Source organism: Orbicella franksi, chromosome 4 (genome assembly GCF_964199315.1).
Source record: "Orbicella franksi chromosome 4, jaOrbFran1.1, whole genome shotgun sequence".
NCBI classification, from domain to species: Eukaryota; Metazoa; Cnidaria; class Anthozoa; order Scleractinia; family Merulinidae; genus Orbicella; species Orbicella franksi.
Window position 1 is genome coordinate 3,570,107 of NC_138148.1, and position 20,885 is coordinate 3,590,991.

Consider the following 20,885-nt stretch of genomic DNA (forward strand, 5'->3'; position numbering starts at 1 on the left):
CGTATTTTCACGTATCTTCTCGATGTTTGGAAATTGTGGCCAAATTCGATACGTATTAATTACCATAAAAGGTCTCAGAAGAAAGATCATTTGCTGTATACAGGATATTGAGCTTGCGTTGGCGACTGGAAATGGACATGACCGGGAAAAAAACGATAAGAAAACTGTTTACTGTCTGTGGTACTTTAATCATGACCGGAAGTCATTGTTAGGTATTTGACAAGTCCTTTCTCTGAGGTAGAATGTTGAAATAAGATCTCAAAAGTTGTTAGAATGTTAGAAATTCCCCTACCTCTCTACCTGAACGAATACTTGAAATAACTGAAAACAAAAGGAAAGTAAATAAAACACTGTCAAACTTGATTTTCTCCCAGCAAGACCCATTTTAAAAGGTCATGTTTATCGCCCACTTCCTGAAAAGGTGTTTAGCCACGGGTACGCGGGCCTGTGCGCAGGCAAGGCGTGCCCAGGTAATCTACGTCACGTTTCATCAGACGTCAAAAAGCTGAATTGCGTAGATTAGTTGACACCTTTGCGATGATAGATACTTCACGCTGCTATAAATACAGTACAGCTTAACAGCGGATCATCAATTCCACTGAGATCCTCCACATTGCGGTGAACTGAAACGTTCAGAAACCGAAGGATCTTTTAACTTCTACGATGCAGACGCTCTTAATTGTTATCGTTTGTGTTATATCTCTTGCTTCCCTGTTCCACGGCTCAGACAGCGCGCCTCTAAAACGCGACCTATTAGCTGACCCTAAAGAGAAGGGAAAGGTTAGTTTTGGCAACTGTTTTGATGAGAAGGGCTTGAAATTTTCATTATTTGCATTATTTACATGTATGTACCAGTTTTGCATCTATGATGCTTTTAGTTTATGTTAATGGAAAACCTTCCCAAACTACCTGGTCGAATTTTATGTTCGTAACAGTTTGTAGCAGAGCAGAAATTCGAAACAAAATGTACTATCAGGGGATAGCCCAGGAGCGTTGGCTTCCTCAACAGCGCGTAATACGTGGCCAGAGTGTTGCTCGATCCAAAAAAGACTAAGAGTAGGCCCGGCGGCACTAGGGTATACGTTCAAGAAACCTTTTTAGCTTTTTAGTTGATCAACTGAAGCGTTTTACCAAGTGTTAGTAATGCTACTAGTATTAATTTGTCTATCTTACATATGGCGTAGGATGTCAATAGGATTGCGTTTCAGGAATGTCGCTGATAAAGGTCGTTAGCTTTCTCTTGTGATGCACACACTTCAGTCCGCTAACTGACTTCTCTTTTTCGCGGTTGATTGGGAGCCTAGTGAAGACCAAGAGGATGGGACTGGTGTAACAAGTAAATTAACGTCCGCACGAACGACGTTTAGTGATTTGAATCGCTAAAAATCACTGTAGTGCCTATCCCACTGCCGTTGCGTTGCATTCGTATATGCTGCTTATTTGCCACGCAAAGATATTCACGACGCGTGATTTGTTTATAAATAATAAAAATAAAATAATAATATTTAATATTTCTAAGGCGCAAATTAACATGTAAATATGATCAAATGCGCCTAACAAACCATATGAGTAATATAAATTAAACGATATGCTATGAATAGTGTGATTAATTAAAAACTAATTATTTACAATAATTATGTACATTAGGCTAAGGTAACGAGCTAAAAATTAAAATATTAAAACAAGGGATCTAGTAAAAATGTATATAAAACATCAAGAGCTATTCAAACGCTTTTCTAAATAAAAATGTCTTCAGTTTGGACTTAAAATGGTTAAAATTGTCCTCCTCTGTTATTGCACACAGCAATTTGTTCCAAAGTGATGGTGCAGTAGCAGTAAATGCCCTGTCACCAAGTGTTTTCTTCGTTTTCGTGGATGGTGGTACTAATAAAACTTGAGTTATGTTCATTACAGATGAACTTATGAACTTATGTTCATTACAGATCTACTATTTGACTGGGGATGAAACTTTCGCCAGCGTTAGTGGCATTTAAGATACATTGTTTTAACGCCATTGTTTTTAATGCTGATTTAGTGAAGTAAGTTGAATTTTTTTTCCTGTTGTAGGCGCTGAACAATTTAGTAAAGTTCGGTTACCTCGACAAGACGCAAATAGGATCTGACGGCAATGCGGGGCAAGGAAGCCAGCTTGATTCTCCTGCTGTTGTCCAGGCCATAACAGACCTTCAGACATTCGGGGGTCTGTCTGTCACTGGGAAACTCGACCGTGAGACACTGAAACTGCTCAACACGACTCGATGTGGTATGAGGGACCCCAAATTGAATGCAACCAATAAGAATGCCGGAGGTCTAACTGTCGGCCGGTATTATCTACAAGGAACTAGATGGCAAAAAAAGGTAGATGAGCATTAATTTTTAGAACTGCTCTGAACTTACGATTTCGTTTCTGTTTTGGAGATATATTGTGCTCTAACAGGCGGCAGAAAAAAAAAAAAAAAAAGAATAAGCAGCCTAGGCCGGAAAAACAATATTTTTGATATTGGACACTGCGTTTACAGTCCCGGAGAAAATAACGTAAATTCTTTGATTCAATTTGCAGACAAGGCTACCCGGCTTTACGTGACAGATAGGAAAGACAAATTCCCCCACCACTCCCCCTCCGCCTCTGTCGTCCTCTCTGGGCTGAGACAACAACAAACAACATTGATTACTTTGGGGGGGGGGAGGGGAGGGAAAGGAGCCTCGTCTGTTTCTGTCATCGCTGTTTCTGTGGAATTAATACATGAGTCTCAACAACTTTGTGGGAGTCTGAGCCGATATATAAGAGAAATTTTAATAAGAAATACCACCTCTATCGTAGAGTGTTTGCAACTGATCGCATTCCTCCCCTTCCTCCTCCCACGTATCTAAAGCCTGAGAAACAACAAAGATAGCTAAACGAAATCGCAGTTAGAGGTTATTTTTACCAATGAAAATCTTCTTTTTTCTTTGCAGCATCTGACCTATCGCTTTATTTCGCTTACGGGTGATTTGCCCGAAGAAACGCAGAAGAACATTCTTCGTAAAATGATACAGAAATGGGCCGCTGCCAGCAGTCTGACCATAACAGAACAGATTAATAATGCAGTCCCAGATGATGACGTCGATATCTTGATCAAATTTGTAAGGCGTTACCATGGAGATCCATATCAGTTTGACGGTCCTGGAGGAACGCTCGCACATGCGTACTATCCACATAATAACAGAGGTTGGTGAAGTCCATTACTTACCTTACAACTGTGCAGCAATAGTGTCAACAACAATAACAACAACCACAGTCACGAATAGCCAGAGCAGACCAAAGCAGTAACATAGACAAGTAAACTCAAAACTGAAGCAGAAGGCAGTTTCATCTCTTGTCTCCTGTCCATACTTGTCACAGTTTCGTGACTTCGCTTACCTTTCATTCATTCATTGACTCTATTTTAACTTTTAAATCTTGCCTGAAAACATATCTTTTTAAGTTAGCTTTTAGCCTTTAGCGCTTTAATTACCTTGTTATTGTTAAATTTAGTCTATGTACGTATTTAGGATATTTTAATATTGTAATGCGCTTTTGATCATTATATGTTAAAAAGCGCGATATAAATTAATAAATTATTATTATAAATTTTCTTTCATCAGTATGTTTTCATGAATCACTTTGTTTACATACATACATTCTGTTTCAATCCGTGGCAGGTTTATCTGGTGACGCACACTTTGACGACGACGAAAGATTTACAACAGGAACGAGTGACGGCATCAACTTGGACTGGGTGGCGGTTCACGAGTTTGGACACAGCATGGGCCTGGAACATTCTAACGTGCGGCAATCCATCATGTACCCTTGGTACAAAGGTTATTTCCCTAATATCGAGCTTACCTATGATGACATACAAGGAATACAGGCGCTTTATGGTGGTAAGTTGTTTCTGCTGTTTCTGTGTGGTTAGGCCTTCGTTTCCCGCGAATTATATCATTTACGTATAACCCCTCGCACACGTCCCCAGTGTTTCGCTTCAGGTGATAGGAGAGAGAGACATCCCGAGTGGACCCTCTGATAAATCGTCTAGATTTGACATTAATGCGTGGAGTAGGATGATCCGGATCAGGTGGAGAGGCACTCAGTCTTCATTCAAATATATCAGCGTTTCGTACCTCAATCTTGGTTCCCGCAAGGCACTGTTTGACTGTACGCCAGGAAAGGTCTTTGTTGCTGAAATCTTCATTTTGTCTTTAACTTACTTTCCTTTGTTTTCATCGACAGCTCCTCCAACAAACCCAACGGACCCCCCCACGGATCCCTCCACAGATCCTCCTACAGACCCACCCACAGATCCGCCAACAGATCCCCCCACAAATCCGACAACAGATCCTCCTACAGATCCACCCACGGATGCCCCCACAGATTCCCCGACAGTTCATTCCGCATGTAGACCCAGCACGACGTACGACGCAGTTGTCCTTGAAGAGGACTCAAGTGGCAACCAGATTACACATTTCTTTCATGGAGACTCTTTCTGGACGCTCTCAAGACGATTGGAGAGGAGCGAGACGAAGAAAGTGAAAGATTATTTTCCTGAAGTGAGGACCCAAATAAGCGCGGCTTATCGCAATAAACAAGGACATCTTGTCATTTTTTCAGGATCAAGGTAGGTTTGCGAGAACTCTTTGATTTTAGTCTTCTCAGGAAATCAATTACCATTTGCATCTAAATGTTTCTCCACAACTGTACGAAAACGAAAGAACGTCGCCATTTCTCCCTCTCTGCTTGTGAAGGAGACTACTAGACGATCGACAGCCACTGCACTCTAATGGCTGATAGTGTACGAGTAGCTCAGCCAATCAGATTGCAGTATTTGTATTTGTATACTAGTAGAATTCTACTAATTCATGTTATTTATATATTTCTTTGACAGGTTTTGGGAGTACGAGAAACCGACTACGAACAATTATAGAAGGAGATTACTAAGAAGCGGCTCCATAACCGAGTACGGGTTGTCGTTAAGTCTCGATAACATGGATGCGATTTTCACCTGGCATAAGAACAAAAAGACTTACATTTTCAAAGGATTGCAATATTGGCGATACGACGAAAACAACCGCCAAATTGATGCTGGATATCCAAAACTTATCTCAGTCGGTTGGCCCGGTCGTGATAATATTGATGCAGCGGTGAAATGGTCAAACAGGTATAGCTACGTCTTCAAAGGAAATGAGTACTGGAAGCTTAAAAATGTTCCACAGAACAGAAAAGTGTATGCCTTTGGTGGATACCCAAGAAAAATTGCTAAAGGTTGGATGAAATGCAAAACCGAATCTGTCGGCGCCTTGGGAGTAGGGGCGTTACAAGTCGACCCTTGAACTTTTGAAAGTGAATATTTATCGTGGCAAAAAGAGTTTTAGATCAGTGTTAGGTGTGCTAAAAGACAGGGTAATTTATATCGTAGCTTACGCCGGAACGCAGACAGACTGATTTCCATCATTTGCCTCCTGCTGTTTCAGGCCTTATGAAATTTTAAGGGTTGAAGTTCATCGAGCAGTTGTTGATAATGTCTGGAGCTTAAGGCAGTAGAACTGAATTTAGGTAAAAAAATCCCCTTTGCATCAGTATTCCTGTTTGACATGCTAAATTGTTTTTTTCTGTCTTGCTAAAGTAGTATCTTAAGGATTCCTTCGAGTTCAAAGATGATATAATTGATACAATGACATTGGGAAGAAATTTAGCTTTAGCCATCACCTGTTCGGCAATGCGTTAATCAAAAAATGAAGACGTTACTACTGTTTGTTTTGTCGGTAGGAACGTTTTGTTATATAGGTTATTTCAAAGTACAGTTTCTATTTATTTCAGTAAAATTCGTTGTAAATTGTAAAAGTTGTATGAGACACGTAGAATGGAAGAATAAAGTCATTCGTCTTGCTTGATGTTTGAGCTTGCTTTAAATTCTGTATCAGCTCGAATCAGCAATACCGTTTCCCTTAGCCGTCTCGGATGCTAATCAGAACCTCAACTGGACTTGAGTGATATCGTCCTCCAGTATTCTCGGTGGTGCAGCCCACACTATAAGTTCGGTGGTGCAAGTAACTTGGAAAACGAATCGATAGTGCAGTACCAGACTCGAGCATTATTATGCGATGAAGTAACACTAACTAACTAACACCGGGACCGGCACTGATAAGGTGGCCGGCTTTTCTTTCTTCACACTCCCCTCGTCCCCGCCCCGTCCCCTTCCGCCAGGACAGACCCACAGAATTGTATCATCATTAGAAAATCGCTCTGACCCGCAAGGAATTTGACGTTTAGTCAATGACTGACTACCCGATTGCATTGCAAGAACTGAAAACAACGGTGTGCTTAGTTTTAATCTGACTCCCAAATGGAGGGCGAGGGATGTTTTTGAGGGAGGAGGCTAAATGATATCCGTAGAAAATCCATGTACTGGTAAATCAAGAGAAAACGAGAGGAAAAAGAATCCAGTACCTCTCTCAAACACTGCAGTGTTCATTTTAAATGCATATCATAGGACATCAGTCTACCTCTCTAACACGAACTCAAAAGGCGTTCCACATGGGTAATAAGATAAAGTATGTCAACAGCTCTGAATACCGGTGACTAAATCCTCGTTTTCTCTTGGTTTGACTCATGTGTTATACGTTCTTCAAATGAGCACAGTACGATTTATGTGAGAAAAAGAAGCGTGTAATCTTGGGGATTTTTTTTTTCGGTGGCTGCACACACCGGGACATTTTCTCTGCACTAACATTGTCAAATTTGTAGCCCTTCTCAAATGTTTGCGCAAACTGAAGCCATTTCTGGGTAGCTGCGGTCATATTTTAGGGCTATGTATTTAAAACGGATCTGAAATGGGGTATCGAATTTTGGCTCAGGTCTGTAATACCGCATGACATGTATGTATGGCAAGGGTTTCAAGGTTGGGGCCTCACACCCCTACAAATTTTGGCGATTTCCTAACCCCGCCCCCCCCCCCCCCCCCATCCCCCACCCCCGCCATCGCGCCCTCACTCGCCCGGGACGAGAACGCACGAAGCTGAGTGAAATAATGATGACATGTTGATTAAGGACGTCATGCTGATCCCATGGGGCAAAGGAGAGCACCTGGGAACGAGGTTGGTCACGAGCGTGGGGAAATGGGAAAAAAGTTTCGAAGCTACCGAAACTTCTGCGTACAAAAGGCACTGACAAAGCTTAAAACCCTCACAATTCTAAATTACATCAAATTATGCTAGATTTTTCTGTGTTTGGTGTGACCGTGACAAGATTCTTATGGAATATTATAGATGGTTTTCACTGTCACGCAACGAAAAAATAAATCGAAAACTATTCAGTGAATAAAGTCAAGAAATTTTCATATTATAGGAGACAGGTAAAGAAGACACTTCTCCAAGTTTTGGGTCTCTGCGTTTTCCCAAACTTCAGATATTCGTCGAAATGTTTTGCGCCAATTTACAGAGCCCAGTATGGAGCCGCCATGTTGGTGGAGCTCTGTGCTTCACCAACATGGCGACCGGAAAATAATGCAAACATCTGGAACTTACTTTGGCTATCTAGGCGATTGATTTTCTGAACTGAACCCACAAACATTTACACAAGCACTTTTCTTAACACTTCAAGTCCTAAAAAGGCTAAAAGTCACTAGATAAGCGTATATTTTTCCACAAACGCGATCGGAGTGGTATGTCACACACCACCATAACTCTGGACTTCAAACGGCGCTGGTTTCCAAACAAAGCATGCTATTGGGCTGAAAAGTCGTAAACAGATATAAGTTTAGATCCCCTTATGCCTGATGAGGATAAAAATTTTCGTAGCTCTTTAGTTTTGGATTTTGGAATTTGATGACGTCACGTGAAAACGATCTATACCTGATTTTAGTTAACTTCAGATAGCTCAAACAGGAGTACCCGTCGGATCCGCTCCGCAAAATATCCGTTCTGCAGACTAAAGTTGAGCTGGCTGGGAATTTTAGCATTAAACAGAATCTTGCTGAGAATTTAGCTTATCGAGAGCTAGCTAGCTGGAAAATTTTTTTTGGTGTTCAAATAGCTTACATTGTGGTTTTACTAATCAGTTCTGGCTGGAAATTACATTCCGGATGCGATCACTGACTGAAGTGTGTCACTTGACACTCTGTGACTGCTTGACCTTTTGTTTGAAAACATGCTTACAATATAATGTTAGTTGTTTATTAAAGTTTTATTTACCAGCAAACAATAGAAGTCTGTTCTGCTGTCATTTATAGTGTGAAATTAGATCGGTTTCTTTTCCCTTGACGCTCCTTTTTCCCACGTTCAGTTGCATGTTTCACCACCGTTGATCCGGTCGCGGAAAATCATCGTCTGTTCTGCTTTCATGTTCTACCTTGAGACAAATGGTTATCTGGTGATGACGTTTGTTGGTTCGTGCAGTCTTTTCACATTTTTGCCTGAGGCCCGGTGAGACTCGGGTAACCTCGTAATATTTTGTAACTAAAACATTGTTCCCGTATAATTTTGTGTCCAACGGTCGGTTTCAAGCGTGATCAGATTTTGCCGACCAGTTGTTTGAGGGTTTGGCAGCCAGAGAACTCTGAGGACTCCACTGATAAATTCAAAGGTTCAGGTAAGAACTACTTTGGAGCTGAACTAGCTGAATCAGCCTATATATTTAATATTCAGTGATAATGTTTAAGCAATGTGTGCGGGAAAAGCTGGCGCAGGTTTTCAAACTGTATTCGCCACTGTATTGTATTTCAAACCCAACGGAAAGTGCAGCTTCAGTGAAGACAGTGAAAGCAAGAAAAGGCCTGATATGTCTCAGAACTTGGAAGGGTTTTCGAAATTGTCAGTGCATTCATCCACAGTGATCCTACTTCCAAGTGTAATTTCAATTCTGTAATTTTAACGACCAGTAAAATCCGATCCCGGTGCTGCAGTCGATGATGACAGCTTTTTAACGCGTCGAACGTTAAAACATGAGCTATTGAAACACATTTGCCGCGTCTTGGACAACTGACGAGATATTGAAATGATTATTTTTTTTCCGGTGTAAGAAAGTATTGTTTCCATCGGTTTCTTTACTGAAGTCCGATCGTGTTCTTTATATAACTGAAGGCTGATTACCTATTGCTGCCTTTTGGTATCGCCGAAAATTTGCCCTGAAAGAACTGTTGACCAACACACCTGATTGATCTAGTTCAATGCTAATTGTACTGTACTTTGGGATTTAAAAGGGAATACAAAGGCTTGCCATGTCAAAGGTGAGAAAAGACCAGAAAGCAATCATGTCATTCCAGACTTCGTTCTTTCGGTGTCGAAAGCGCCAGGAGAATAATGTGTAATTTAATTTCTTATGCGTTCCCATTTGTTACCGCGCGTGTTTTTCGCACATTCAGTTTCTGTTAGAGAACAAGTTATTTTGCATGCCTGCGTTGTTACCGGAAATGGAGACATTTCGCCTTATTGTCCTTCTTTTTATGATGGCGCAGACAGTGATTTTGTGGTGGAACAATCATCGCGCGGCTCAGTTCATGTAGCTTAGGCAAAGCGCGAAACATGGCACGCGAAAAAATAGGGGAGGGGCGTGGCACCAGTTCACACCATTCACTGAATTCACGCTTCTGGGTTATAGTTTGATGACGAAATGAGCGGTAAAAAATTATTCCACAATTATTTTTCTTAAACAGTTAAATCCTTGCTTCTTTGACTTGCCCCAGGGAATGTAATTTTCAGCAATGTAATATCAGTTAAAATCTAAGACATTTCATTTAATTCTCTCATGAATGAGCTATTTTTGTGAACATAGTTCTTGATCTAGATCTTACATTGAGGGGCCCGATAGTATCACCAGTTTTGTATATTATTATGTGTCCGTGGCTGTATGCGTATTTGGATGCATGTGTGTGTGTGTGGATGGGGGGAGGACGCCGATATAAGAGGGATTGTGCAGTATGTTACATTTTCTAAAACATATCATTTTTCAGGTGTAAAATTAACTGCGTGAACTATAAGAAGCACAGCTAAAGATGCTGCAAACGTTACCCGATGTCATGGACTGGTACCCGAGAAAAGATGAGCAAATTTGTTGATGAAATCACGAGATTAACTTTGTGAATCTTTTATGCTGATCGTCCAGTGTATATTTATGACATTGCAGTGATCTGATTGATACATTTTGTTAACGAGTTAACGACTAATGATGCTGTTAATAGCAATACTTTACTGTGAACGGCCCTTAACATTCCAACAATGCCGGGGTCTTTGCTGCGAAACTTTACACTTAACTGTGTGAAACTTTTACGGTGAACGGCCTGTAACATCCCAACAATGCCGGGGTCTTTGCTGCGAATGTTTGCACTTAACTGTGTGAAACTTTTACGGTGAACGGCCTATAACATCCCAACAATGCCGGGGTCTTTGCTGCGAAACTTTGCACTTAACTGTGTGAAACTTTTACGGTGAACGGCCTGTAACATCCCAACAATGCCGGGGTCTTTGCTGCGAAACTTTGCACTTAACTGTGTGAAACTTTTACGGTGAACGGCCTGTAACATCCCAACAATGCCGGGGTCTTTGTTGCGAATGTTTGCACTTAACTGTGTGAAACTTTTACGGTGAACGGCCTATAACATCCCAACAATGCCGGGGTCTTTGCTGCGAATGTTTGCACTTAACTGTGTGAAACTTTTACGGTGAACGGCCTATAACATCCCAACAATGCCGGGGTCTTTGCTGCGAAACTTTGCACTTAACTGTGTGAAACTTTTACGGTGAACGGCCTGTAACATCCCAACAATGCCGGGGTCTTTGCTGCGAAACTTTGCACTTAACTGTGTGAAACTTTTACGGTGAACGGCCTATAACATCCCAACAATGCCGGGGTCTTTGCTGCGAATGTTTGCACTTAACTGTGTGAAACTTTTACGGTGAACGGCCTATAACATCCCAACAATGCCGGGGTCTTTGCTGCGAAACTTTGCACTTAACTGTGTGAAACTTTTACTGTGAACGGCCTGTAACATCCCAACAATGCCGGGGTCTTTGCTGCGAATGTTTGCACTTAACTGTGTGAAACTTTTACGGTGAACGGCCTGTAACATCCCAACAATGCCGGGGTCTTTGCTGCGAAACTTTGCACTTAACTGTGTGAAACTTTTACGGTGAACGGCCTGTAACATCCCAACAATGCCGGGGTCTTTGCTGCGAATGTTTGCACTTAACTGTGTGAAACTTTTACGGTGAACGGCCTATAACATCCCAACAATGCCGGGGTCTTTGCTGCGAAACTTTGCACTTAACTGTGTGAAACTTTTACGGTGAACGGCCTGTAACATCCCAACAATGCCGGGGTCTTTGCTGCGAAACTTTGCACTTAACTGTGTGAAACGTTTACGGTGAACGGCCTATAACATCCCAACAATGCCGGGGTCTTTGCTGCGAAACTTTGCACTTAACTGTGTGAAACTTTTACGGTGAACGGCCTATAACATCCCAACAATGCCGGGGTCTTTGCTGCGAATGTTTGCACTTAACTGTGTGAAACTTTTACGGTGAACGGCCTATAACATCCCAACAATGCCGGGGTCTTCGCTGCGAATGTTTGCACTTAACTGTGTGAAACTTTTACGGTGAACGGCCTATAACATCCCAACAATGCCGGGGTCTTTGCTGCGAAACTTTGCACTTAACTGTGTGAAACTTTTACGGTGAACGGCCTGTAACATCCCAACAATGCCGGGGTCTTTGCTGCGAAACTTTGCACTTAACTGTGTGAAACTTTTACGGTGAACGGCCTATAACATCCCAACAATGCCGGGGTCTTTGCTGCGAAACTTTGCACTTAACTGTGTGAAACTTTTACGGTGAACGGCCTGTAACATCCCAACAATGCCGGGGTCTTTGCTGCGAAACTTTGCACTTAACTGTGTGAAACTTTTACGGTGAACGGCCTATAACATCCCAACAATGCCGGGGTCTTTGCTGCGAATGTTTGCACTTAACTGTGTGAAACTTTTACGGTGAACGGCCTATAACATCCCAACAATGCCGGGGTCTTTGCTGCAAAACTTTGCACTTAACTGTGTGAAACTTTTACGGTGAACGGCTTTGAACATCCCTTCAATGGGTATTTATCAAATTTTTACGGTTAACTACCTCTAGGAATGTGAGTGTCTTTGGTTGTTTAGCTTTCAAGTTAAATTAATTTGTGAAAGTTGTGTTGACAGTGCTTTGCAGTCTTGGGTAAGGCATGGATCAGTGACATGGACTGAGATGGATCACCAACATTCAAGGTATGTATTATCAAGATTTTGTTTACTCGTTTTATGATAAAGATTCTAATGTGGTTTATACACTTTTATCTCGCAATTCCAGAGTGGGAGGCTCATAGAAGACAGTTGTCCAAAGAAAAAGAAAAACACGTTTTTCAATACTTTTGAGGTAAACATGGTGTTACTAATCAGCACTAAACCAGTTCCCTTTGGTTGTTTTAGGAAGCTGGCATAACCCTTTATTTTTCAAAAAAATCATTAGAAATAATTTTAAACTACTAAATCGGGGTAAACATATAAAGTGTGTTGCTGATGTTGAAATTAAAATCATTATTGGGCTAGCAATGTAGAAGTAAGGCTGATATGTAGTAGTAAAGGACTTCAATATTATTTTTTGTTCATTTCCCTTACAGCGTTATATAAAAGTAATTTTGCAACAGGCATTTCTTTGGTGAAAGCAAGTTCGATCTGAATGTCTAGAAGGATTAGAGGGATCTTATTTTAAACATAAGTGTGAACCGTTTTAGATGTCAGAACATAAAGTGCCAAACTGTCACACGTATGCTGAACCTGGAAGGCATCTGAAGTATCGGAAAACAACGTGCTGGGAGACACCTTGTCCGATCCGCTTAAGACATAAATGGTAAGTTGTATTGTTTTTAAGTGATAACATAATCATAGTGTAGAGTTTGCTCATAGCGGCAAAAATAACCACATATTGCTAATTTATCTCTAATAATAGTCAACAGACAATAGGCTGTTGAATAAAGGTCCTAAACAATGCGTTTGTTTTTAATCTAGGTCAAAACGCTGGCCAGAACATTTTTTCGCCAATAATTGCCTTGCTGGCATTTACAATGTTACCCTTTACTGCTGGCTGGCTACTTGGCTAATTGCCATTTTTCTAGCTCGGTATTCAAAATTTTCATTATGTCTGGCTGGGAGTTTTATGAAATAAAGTCGATCTTGCTAGCAGTGAAGAGCGGATATTTTTTTCCCAGGAAAGTTAATTATTAATGGTAATTGACGTGGGAGCGCAGAATCAGTGCTTGGGAAGTCACATATTAAATTTCCGGTTAAAGTGTCGTTGGGTACTCCTGCTCAAAGGATCGCATCGGCACGCAGAGGGCCCGGCAGAGGATACACATAATGTTTGAAAGGAGAAAAACGTTCTATGGCGAAATCTTTAGACAGACAAAATCGAAACAAACAATTCTGAGCTCACGTGTTAATTAACAGGAGAACGCGAATTGATTTCGTTACGTTCTGTGATATACTATGGCAGTATGAAATCTCTCAGTACGAGCTGTAATGTCATCCTTAGGCCCAGTTCAGACGCCGAACTTTTCATGAGCCGAACCTATTACGTTGAATTCAGTTCATGAAAAGTTCGGCGTCTAAATCAGTTAAGAACGGCTATTTGAATTTGGAACGGCTCAGCCGTTCTTCCCTCCTAGCTCAGTCGGAAATTTCGGCTTTGGAACGGCTTTGATTCGGACGTCGAACTTTTCATGTGCCGAACCTGCTGCATACACCTTGCCTGCAAACCGCTGATGTTTTGATTTGTTTTGGTTCAAACTAAATTAAGTTCGGTCAATTAAGTTCGACGTCTGAATCAACAGGTGTACTTTTGATAATTTGGGTCGGTCCAAATTCGAATTAAGTTCGGCTCATGAAAAGTTCGGCGTCTGAACTGGGCCTTAAGCCTGTAAAGGAATAAGTAGGAATAACGGTTAAAATATACTGCCAGAAATGACGAACATTCTCACGTGTATTGGTTGCGCTGGCAATTCACGAGTTACTTGCAGTTGATGAGAGAAATGCCGCGACTGTTTCATGTTAGGAAACTGATGGCACCCCATGTTAAGTAGGCACTGTCCTTTGGCTATTGACGCAGTAAATCAGGAAACTCGTATACAAACATTTTATCGCCACCTCCGCTAAAACTTTGTTGGAACGAATTGAACTCTTTCCAGAAGCGGCACGCGCTCCGAAATTCTAGAAAAATAAAACAACTCCAATTGACACGTATTGGTGACATTGGAAGAAAACTGTGATGTTCGAGGGGCGTCTATTCATAGATAATTCGACACTTAACAAGCCGAAAGGGTTTAATCGTTTCCCGCAGTTCATGCATTAAATGAAGAACTGATAACTGGAACTTTACACCATTGTAAAGTTCCGCATTGTTCAGACTCGTTCATTATGTGCTGGCAACTTTACAACAGATTTATTTTTTGTGATAATATAATAAGTCTTGTATATGCAGATAACCGGGCTATCTTATTGGCTTGCAATATTGAAAGTTAAATGTCTTATATCCGACACAAGTGTTCACGAGTTCACTGCAGCAGAAGCACAGTACCGTTGCATGACGTCAGTGGCGCGAACATGCCGTGATGTAATCAAATATCAGCTATTTTTGACCGCCTTACGTGAGGGAGTGTCAACGCCTACAGACTAGACTGAACTCTGTGGCGTTGTTATAAAACCCAATCTGACCCTCTAGACAGCGCAAAAAAAGCAACACTGAATGCGCAAAAATCAATTCGCCTGGATTTAAGATGAGCAAACTTCTCGTGATTTTGGTAGCGCTTCTCGCACTTCTGAGCCTCGTACAAAATGCTCCTGTCGGTCGTCAGCGAGGAAAGAACAAAAATAAGTTTAAAAAGGCTGGAAAGGTAAGAGAGAGTTAGCAACCTTTTCATCGAGAAATTATGGGTAAAATTACAATGTTCGACTGAAAGAAGGGAAGCGACTTATGGTTCGAGTTATCGGGAGGTTCGAAAAGTCGAAGGGTTCGGGAAATCGGAATTCCATTGAAAGGAACAGCAAGACCAACTTTATAAAAGCGGTTAGCGTAGCAATCCCGATTGGATCCACTCGCGCAAACACAACGAGCAAACTATTAGTTTTGCCCCGAGGGAAAATGAACAGGCAAGAGAGAGACAGAGTTAAGAGTCTCAATGTGATGCCCTCCTGTCGCCATTGACCAATTCGATGAATCATTTTGAAAGTTGGATTCCTTCTGCACATACACATTGCATCTAGGAACAATCATTTTATGTTTTCAGGTTCTGTATAACTTGCTCACCTGTTTGGAATATAAGCAGTTCATCGTTGGTAAATCAATTCTCTTTCAGGCGGCAAAATTCTTACTCAAGTTCGGCTACCTCGACATTTTAAAAGAACAGGACAGCGCCGGTGCAAACGACCCAAGTTCACCCGCGTTCAAGAATGCAGTCAAGAGACTCCAGAGATTTGGAAATATTCCGGTGACAGGACTTATTGACAGCAAAACTCTAGAGTTAATCAGCAAATCAAGATGCGGCGTAAAGGACCCTAGCATGCCATCTTCAAGGAGAAAACGAAGCGTCGGAGAATTTAACTTGCAGGGAACCAAGTGGGAGAAATTGGTGTGTACCATTTTGCTTTCATGTTTTTATTCATGTCCTGAAAGGTAGTAAGCCAGAAGAAGCTCAAAACGTCCATAGACCCTAGTCATAAATGGCTGCCAATTTAAAATTATTTTGTATGTATTTAAATTAGCCCAACTAACTTCGTTTTGAGACTTAAAATTCTTTTGAATTATCAACTCAAAAACGAGGTAGGTTACGCTAGTTTTAATACTTACAAAAGAATTTTTAATTGGCAGCCATTTATAAACAGGATCTATAGAGCGATACAAGAACGTGAGCCAGCTTGATCACTGGAACATGTTCAAATCTTCTGAAAATTGAGAACGTTCGACCTCAATCCAATTAGTAATAATCTGGATCCTTTAGAGCGGTTTTCAACTGAGTGTTGGAAGTAATCAGTCAATTACTTCGGTTTGGTTTTGTTTTTACTGCGATATGAAATTGGCTGAGTAGTCTAATTGGTAAGTAATTGGTTTGGGTTTGGTTTTACGACACTTGATAAAATTGAAACCCGCTCCGTCTAGACTGAGGAATCCACGGTCCCAGCCGGACAGATTTTGTACGGTACTAGTAGCTTGGAGGACTCCTTCAACTATATAAAGACAGTTTTGGTGATCAATTCATTAATTCTTATGACCTGTTTGATGGAATGAGTGTGTTAATCAGTATATGGAGAAATTTAGTTTCGATCCCTCTTAGGACTTATGGGTTATAAAAAGTGTATCAGTTGAAATGTCATTAGTGGAACCTCGATAAAACGAAGGGCCAAGGGACTGGGGTTTTTTCGCCATAACGAGGAACGTTATATCGAGGTTGTTTACCATACATTTGACTATCCCTGGCGTAAAGAATATCGTTCTATATACTTTGTTATATTGAGGTCCGTTAAATCGAGGTTTCACGGTATCATGATTTTACAACCCCGGGCCACTTTCAATTTTTTTCTCATCCTGGTTTTCTTTGATTTGTTTTTCTGTCCTAGGATCTAACTTACAAGATTATTAACTATACCAATGACGGTATTACACGAGATGAACAACAACAGATCTTCCGCAGCGCGTTGAACTTGTGGCAGTCGGCATCCAGGTTACGATTCACAGAAGTTAACTCGGATGATGCAGATATTCTTGTGAGCTTTGTCACGAAGACTCACGGAGACGGATATCCATTTGATGGGAAAGGGGGGACACTAGCACATGCGTTCTACCCTCACAACAACGAAGGTAAGGAAGTCTTCTTAAAAGATTACCCGAGGGAAACGTTCGTGTGAAAGTACCAGGGATGTTCGTTGGAAAATTTGGCATATAATCCCCAAAAGGATAGCAAACTTTCAGGGATCATAGCAAGAAAGTTTCATGCGGGGAGGCTCCACCCCGTGGTCCAAACTCTTACATTGATATACAGAAAGGTTGAATTTAATTTCACCGTGTGCAGAAAATGGTTCTCCTTTCTGCACATACGTACCTGCAGTAAGCACACTCCATCCATTTTCTGTAACTCGGATTGAATAACCCCGCATATTTTGAACGGGCCTTATGAATACCTAAATAGCAGTTGCCCAACCCTAATCTATTTTGAAACTCGTGAAATCCTTACTCTTTTGTACATCTCCCGCCTGGAAAGGTACCACTTTCAGACGGGTGCAGATCCCTCTCTCTCCTTATGTCCATGATAAGGAGTACTCTCCCTCTCTGGGCCAAAATATAAAATTCGTCTAACATGTACAGGAGCGAGTGGATTAACAGTTGGAAGCCGAAACTTTAGATTTTTGGATCGATGGAAGAATGTCACAAGAGTTTCCGTTTTATACTTGATGGTGAAATTTGTCTGAGCTTGAATCAACATAACCAGATAAAATATATCTAGCTGGTGTTATCGTAATTCCACTTACGTGATCCGTTTGTTTCCGACCATAGCGAAAAAACGTGAACTATGACAAGCAAATCATGAAATTCCTCACGCTCAAGGTGTATAGCATAACCTTTAGGAATGAAAGGGGTTTGCTGCACCTAAAATTTTGGGGATTTCTGAAATAACTGAAGAATTTCTTCCAAACTCATGTGTGCTGTCATTTTATTTCCCAAAGGCCTCTCCGGTGACGCTCATTTTGATGACGATGAAAGATTTACAACAAGAACAAGAGACGGTATCAATTTGGACTGGGTGGCGGTTCACGAGTTTGGACACAGTTTGGGCCTGGAACATTCCAGCGTGTTAGAATCCATCATGTACCCTTGGTACAAGGGATATGTCCCGGATATCAAGTTGAACGATGATGATGTGAAGGGAATACAGGAGCTTTATGGCGGCAAGTGTTCAGTTGATCATGAATTATAAAGGCTAACAAATAAACGGTTTGTGAGTAGTTACGTACCTTCAGAAGTAAAATAAGATCAATAGAAGTTAAGTAACATTTCTTCTTGTTAACCCACAGAACCTTCAACGATTAGCACTGAAACACCAACCACCACAGAATTACCAACTACCACAGAACCACCAACTACCACAGAATCACCACCAACAACAGAACTACTAACTACCACAGAAACACCAACTACTACAGATCCACCAACTACCACAGAATCACCATCATCTACCGAACCGCCAATTACCACGGGGCAACCAAGTACCACAGAGCTACTAACTACTGACCTGACGACAGTGTTACCTCCAACAACAACAATTGCACCAAAGACAACTGACACACCTTCCACTACGGCGAACCCCTCGGGTCATCCCGCGTGCTCCCCAGGAACTCGATACGACGCTGTGTTCGTAGACGATTTCACGTACTTCTTCAAAGGAGATCAGTTTTGGACGGTTAACAATGTTCTACAAAAAAGCGAACCCAAGCAAGTGAGAGATTATTGGCCTGACGTCCCAACCCCAGTGGACGCTGCCTACTGTAATAAAGCAGGTCATGTTGTGTTTTTCAAAAGCAAAACGTAAGTGATTTTATTCTGGGAATAATTGATAATCGGTGTTTGATTTCCCTGACATTGTCAATAGAAGATCATAGTCAGGCTAAGTTAAAAGAATTTAGAAGCTCTAAGTAGCTTAAGAGAACGTTGGTTTTCCTTGTTTACCGTGCTCGACACTCAAACTGAGCTAAAATGAGACACTCTCTCTCGTGTTTGAAAATCCTTTTTAAAAGTATGTAAAAGTGTTCATGAAATAGCTCAGATTCCCACGACTATATAGCTATCTTTCACCACCATTGCATCACCACTGCGCTTTCATGCCGTACTCATTTCATAAAAGTAATAACTAAACCTCCGTTTTTATATCTTGACAATACAACGTCATTTCACTCCCTCGAAGGGCTATCAGAACCCCCTCCTGCAGCAAGTTCCTCAACTATAACTTATCAACAAGAATAATAAAATTCTAGCTTAGACCAACAACATACGCTGAGGCAAGCGTCAAAGGGAATAAGAAATGGAAGATGACATTAATCTATTTGTGTGGCGAGTTTGCCACATTCTCACTGTAGGAAACAACTGAGCATTTCTTGAAACAACTGAGCATTTCTTGAATTATGTCTTGGACTATTTCCACCCACACCCTCTGGAGTCAGATATTCTACAGACTCATGGATGCTTAGCAAATCAGAAACTGCGTTATCTATCTAATTTCTCTTTAACATTTTCCACAGTTTCTGGGAATACGATGGCAGACGCCTATTAAAAAGTGGATCAGTTCAGGATCGGTATGGTTTCCGACGCTTCGGTAAAGTGAACGCAGTCGTCACCTTCCAGGGAGATCACATGACCTACTTTCTCAAAGGCACAAAGTACTGGCGCTACAATGAGGCTACCGGGAAAGCAGCCAGCCGTGACCCAAGACGGATTCGTGGAGCTTGGCGAGCTGTAAAAAATCTTGACGCCGCGACAACATGGATCAACAAGAAGGTTTACGTCTTCAAGGGAGTGTATTATTACAAGCTGAAAAGCATCAAGAATGGAAATATTTCCGTGGACAGGCGGTACCCCCAGCGTATTGCTAGAAGGTGGATGCGCTGCCCGAAGCAAGGGAAAGACCGTGAGATGTCCATCGGAAGCCTTGAGTCTGAACCCTAGACTGGAAGATCTATAATGACTGGCTACAAGTCCATCTTCAGCAAGCCCGCTGGTTGATTAGTTGATAGAGCGGTTTTCACCTGAGTGTCAAAAATAATTCGCATTTGCTATAGTTTTGCATTGCCACGCTAAGCGACTGGCGTATAAAAATAGCGTCACTTTGTCATTTAATCAGAAGTAAAGCCAAAAGCAATCGTGAGTCGCTAGCGCTCCCACAGGTTTTCCCGCGCTTTGCGTCAGCTGTATTTGCTTTGGGTTTTGATGGGCTTACTGGATCGTCTGTGTTTATTTTGATTGGCAAGAGTGACAACTTTAGTTTTGGTTTTACGACATTCAAATGAAAACTGCTCTTAGTTGTTCTAGAGTTGGAATCATTTTATTTTACCAGGCGAATTATACAGCGTCAAAACAAATCATAGCCAGTGTTTTTTATATTTTCCCCACTTCCCTTATAATAAAGACCGCGGTGGCCTTATGCCGTGAGCTTGCTGGACACTGAATTGAAAGATCCAAACCCTTACCGCGTTCATTGCGTCGGGACATTTCACTCTCGCGGTACCTGTCTCCAACCATAGATGTGGAAATGAGTTCCCGCGAATTTAATGCTATAGAAATTTCGGAAGAAGCTCCATCAGCTCTGGTACGTAGCCCGACACAGACTGTTTTTGTAATCTCTTCTTTATTTGACTACCCTGTTTTTTTTTTCCTATATACTTTGATGACATGGAGTCATCGAAACTTTTTCCGATTTGTTATCGCGGACTTCCATTTCCAAATGCTTGAAGTGAACAGGAAAAAGACCTTTTGGTTAGTTATAATAATAATAATACGAATAATAATAATAATAATATAATAATAATAATAATAATAATAATAAAATACTAAAAAAAAACATTTTTTGTGTTCCGCTTTTTTTTAATTTGTTTTCGTGCCGGCTGTTTGAGTTCTAGGCGCGAGACTTTATGACATGTTTACTACGGCTATGAACTCATTCACACCTTGACACACACATATTCCCCCCTCCCCCTACCCCTGCTTCCCGGGATAATTTCTTGAATAGCACACAAGGATATTGCCATGTGGGTAATTAAATTATAGCGTTTGAACAACTGGCGAAGTCTAATCTTGCTTTTGGCAGC

At 41.3% G+C, this 20,885-nt stretch overlaps 2 protein-coding genes across 2 annotated transcripts; both read left to right on the plus strand.

Moving 5' to 3' along the window:
- Nucleotides 1–503: 503 nt before the first annotated feature.
- Nucleotides 504–6,619, plus strand: LOC145485965 (stromelysin-2-like). The gene is made up of 6 exons (XM_081464634.1): nucleotides 504–780; nucleotides 2,068–2,358; nucleotides 2,956–3,208; nucleotides 3,682–3,903; nucleotides 4,250–4,634; nucleotides 4,902–6,619. The coding sequence occupies exons 1-6, from the start codon at nucleotides 664–666 to the stop codon at nucleotides 5,344–5,346; spliced, it is 1,713 nt and encodes a 570-aa protein (XP_081320760.1). The 5' UTR covers nucleotides 504–663; the 3' UTR covers nucleotides 5,347–6,619.
- An 8,068-nt stretch (nucleotides 6,620–14,687) lies between these two features.
- Nucleotides 14,688–20,590, plus strand: LOC145485966 (stromelysin-1-like). The gene is made up of 6 exons (XM_081464636.1): nucleotides 14,688–14,929; nucleotides 15,392–15,664; nucleotides 16,650–16,890; nucleotides 17,754–17,975; nucleotides 18,102–18,612; nucleotides 19,323–20,590. The coding sequence occupies exons 1-6, from the start codon at nucleotides 14,813–14,815 to the stop codon at nucleotides 19,744–19,746; spliced, it is 1,788 nt and encodes a 595-aa protein (XP_081320762.1). The 5' UTR covers nucleotides 14,688–14,812; the 3' UTR covers nucleotides 19,747–20,590.
- Nucleotides 20,591–20,885: the final 295 nt, after the last annotated feature.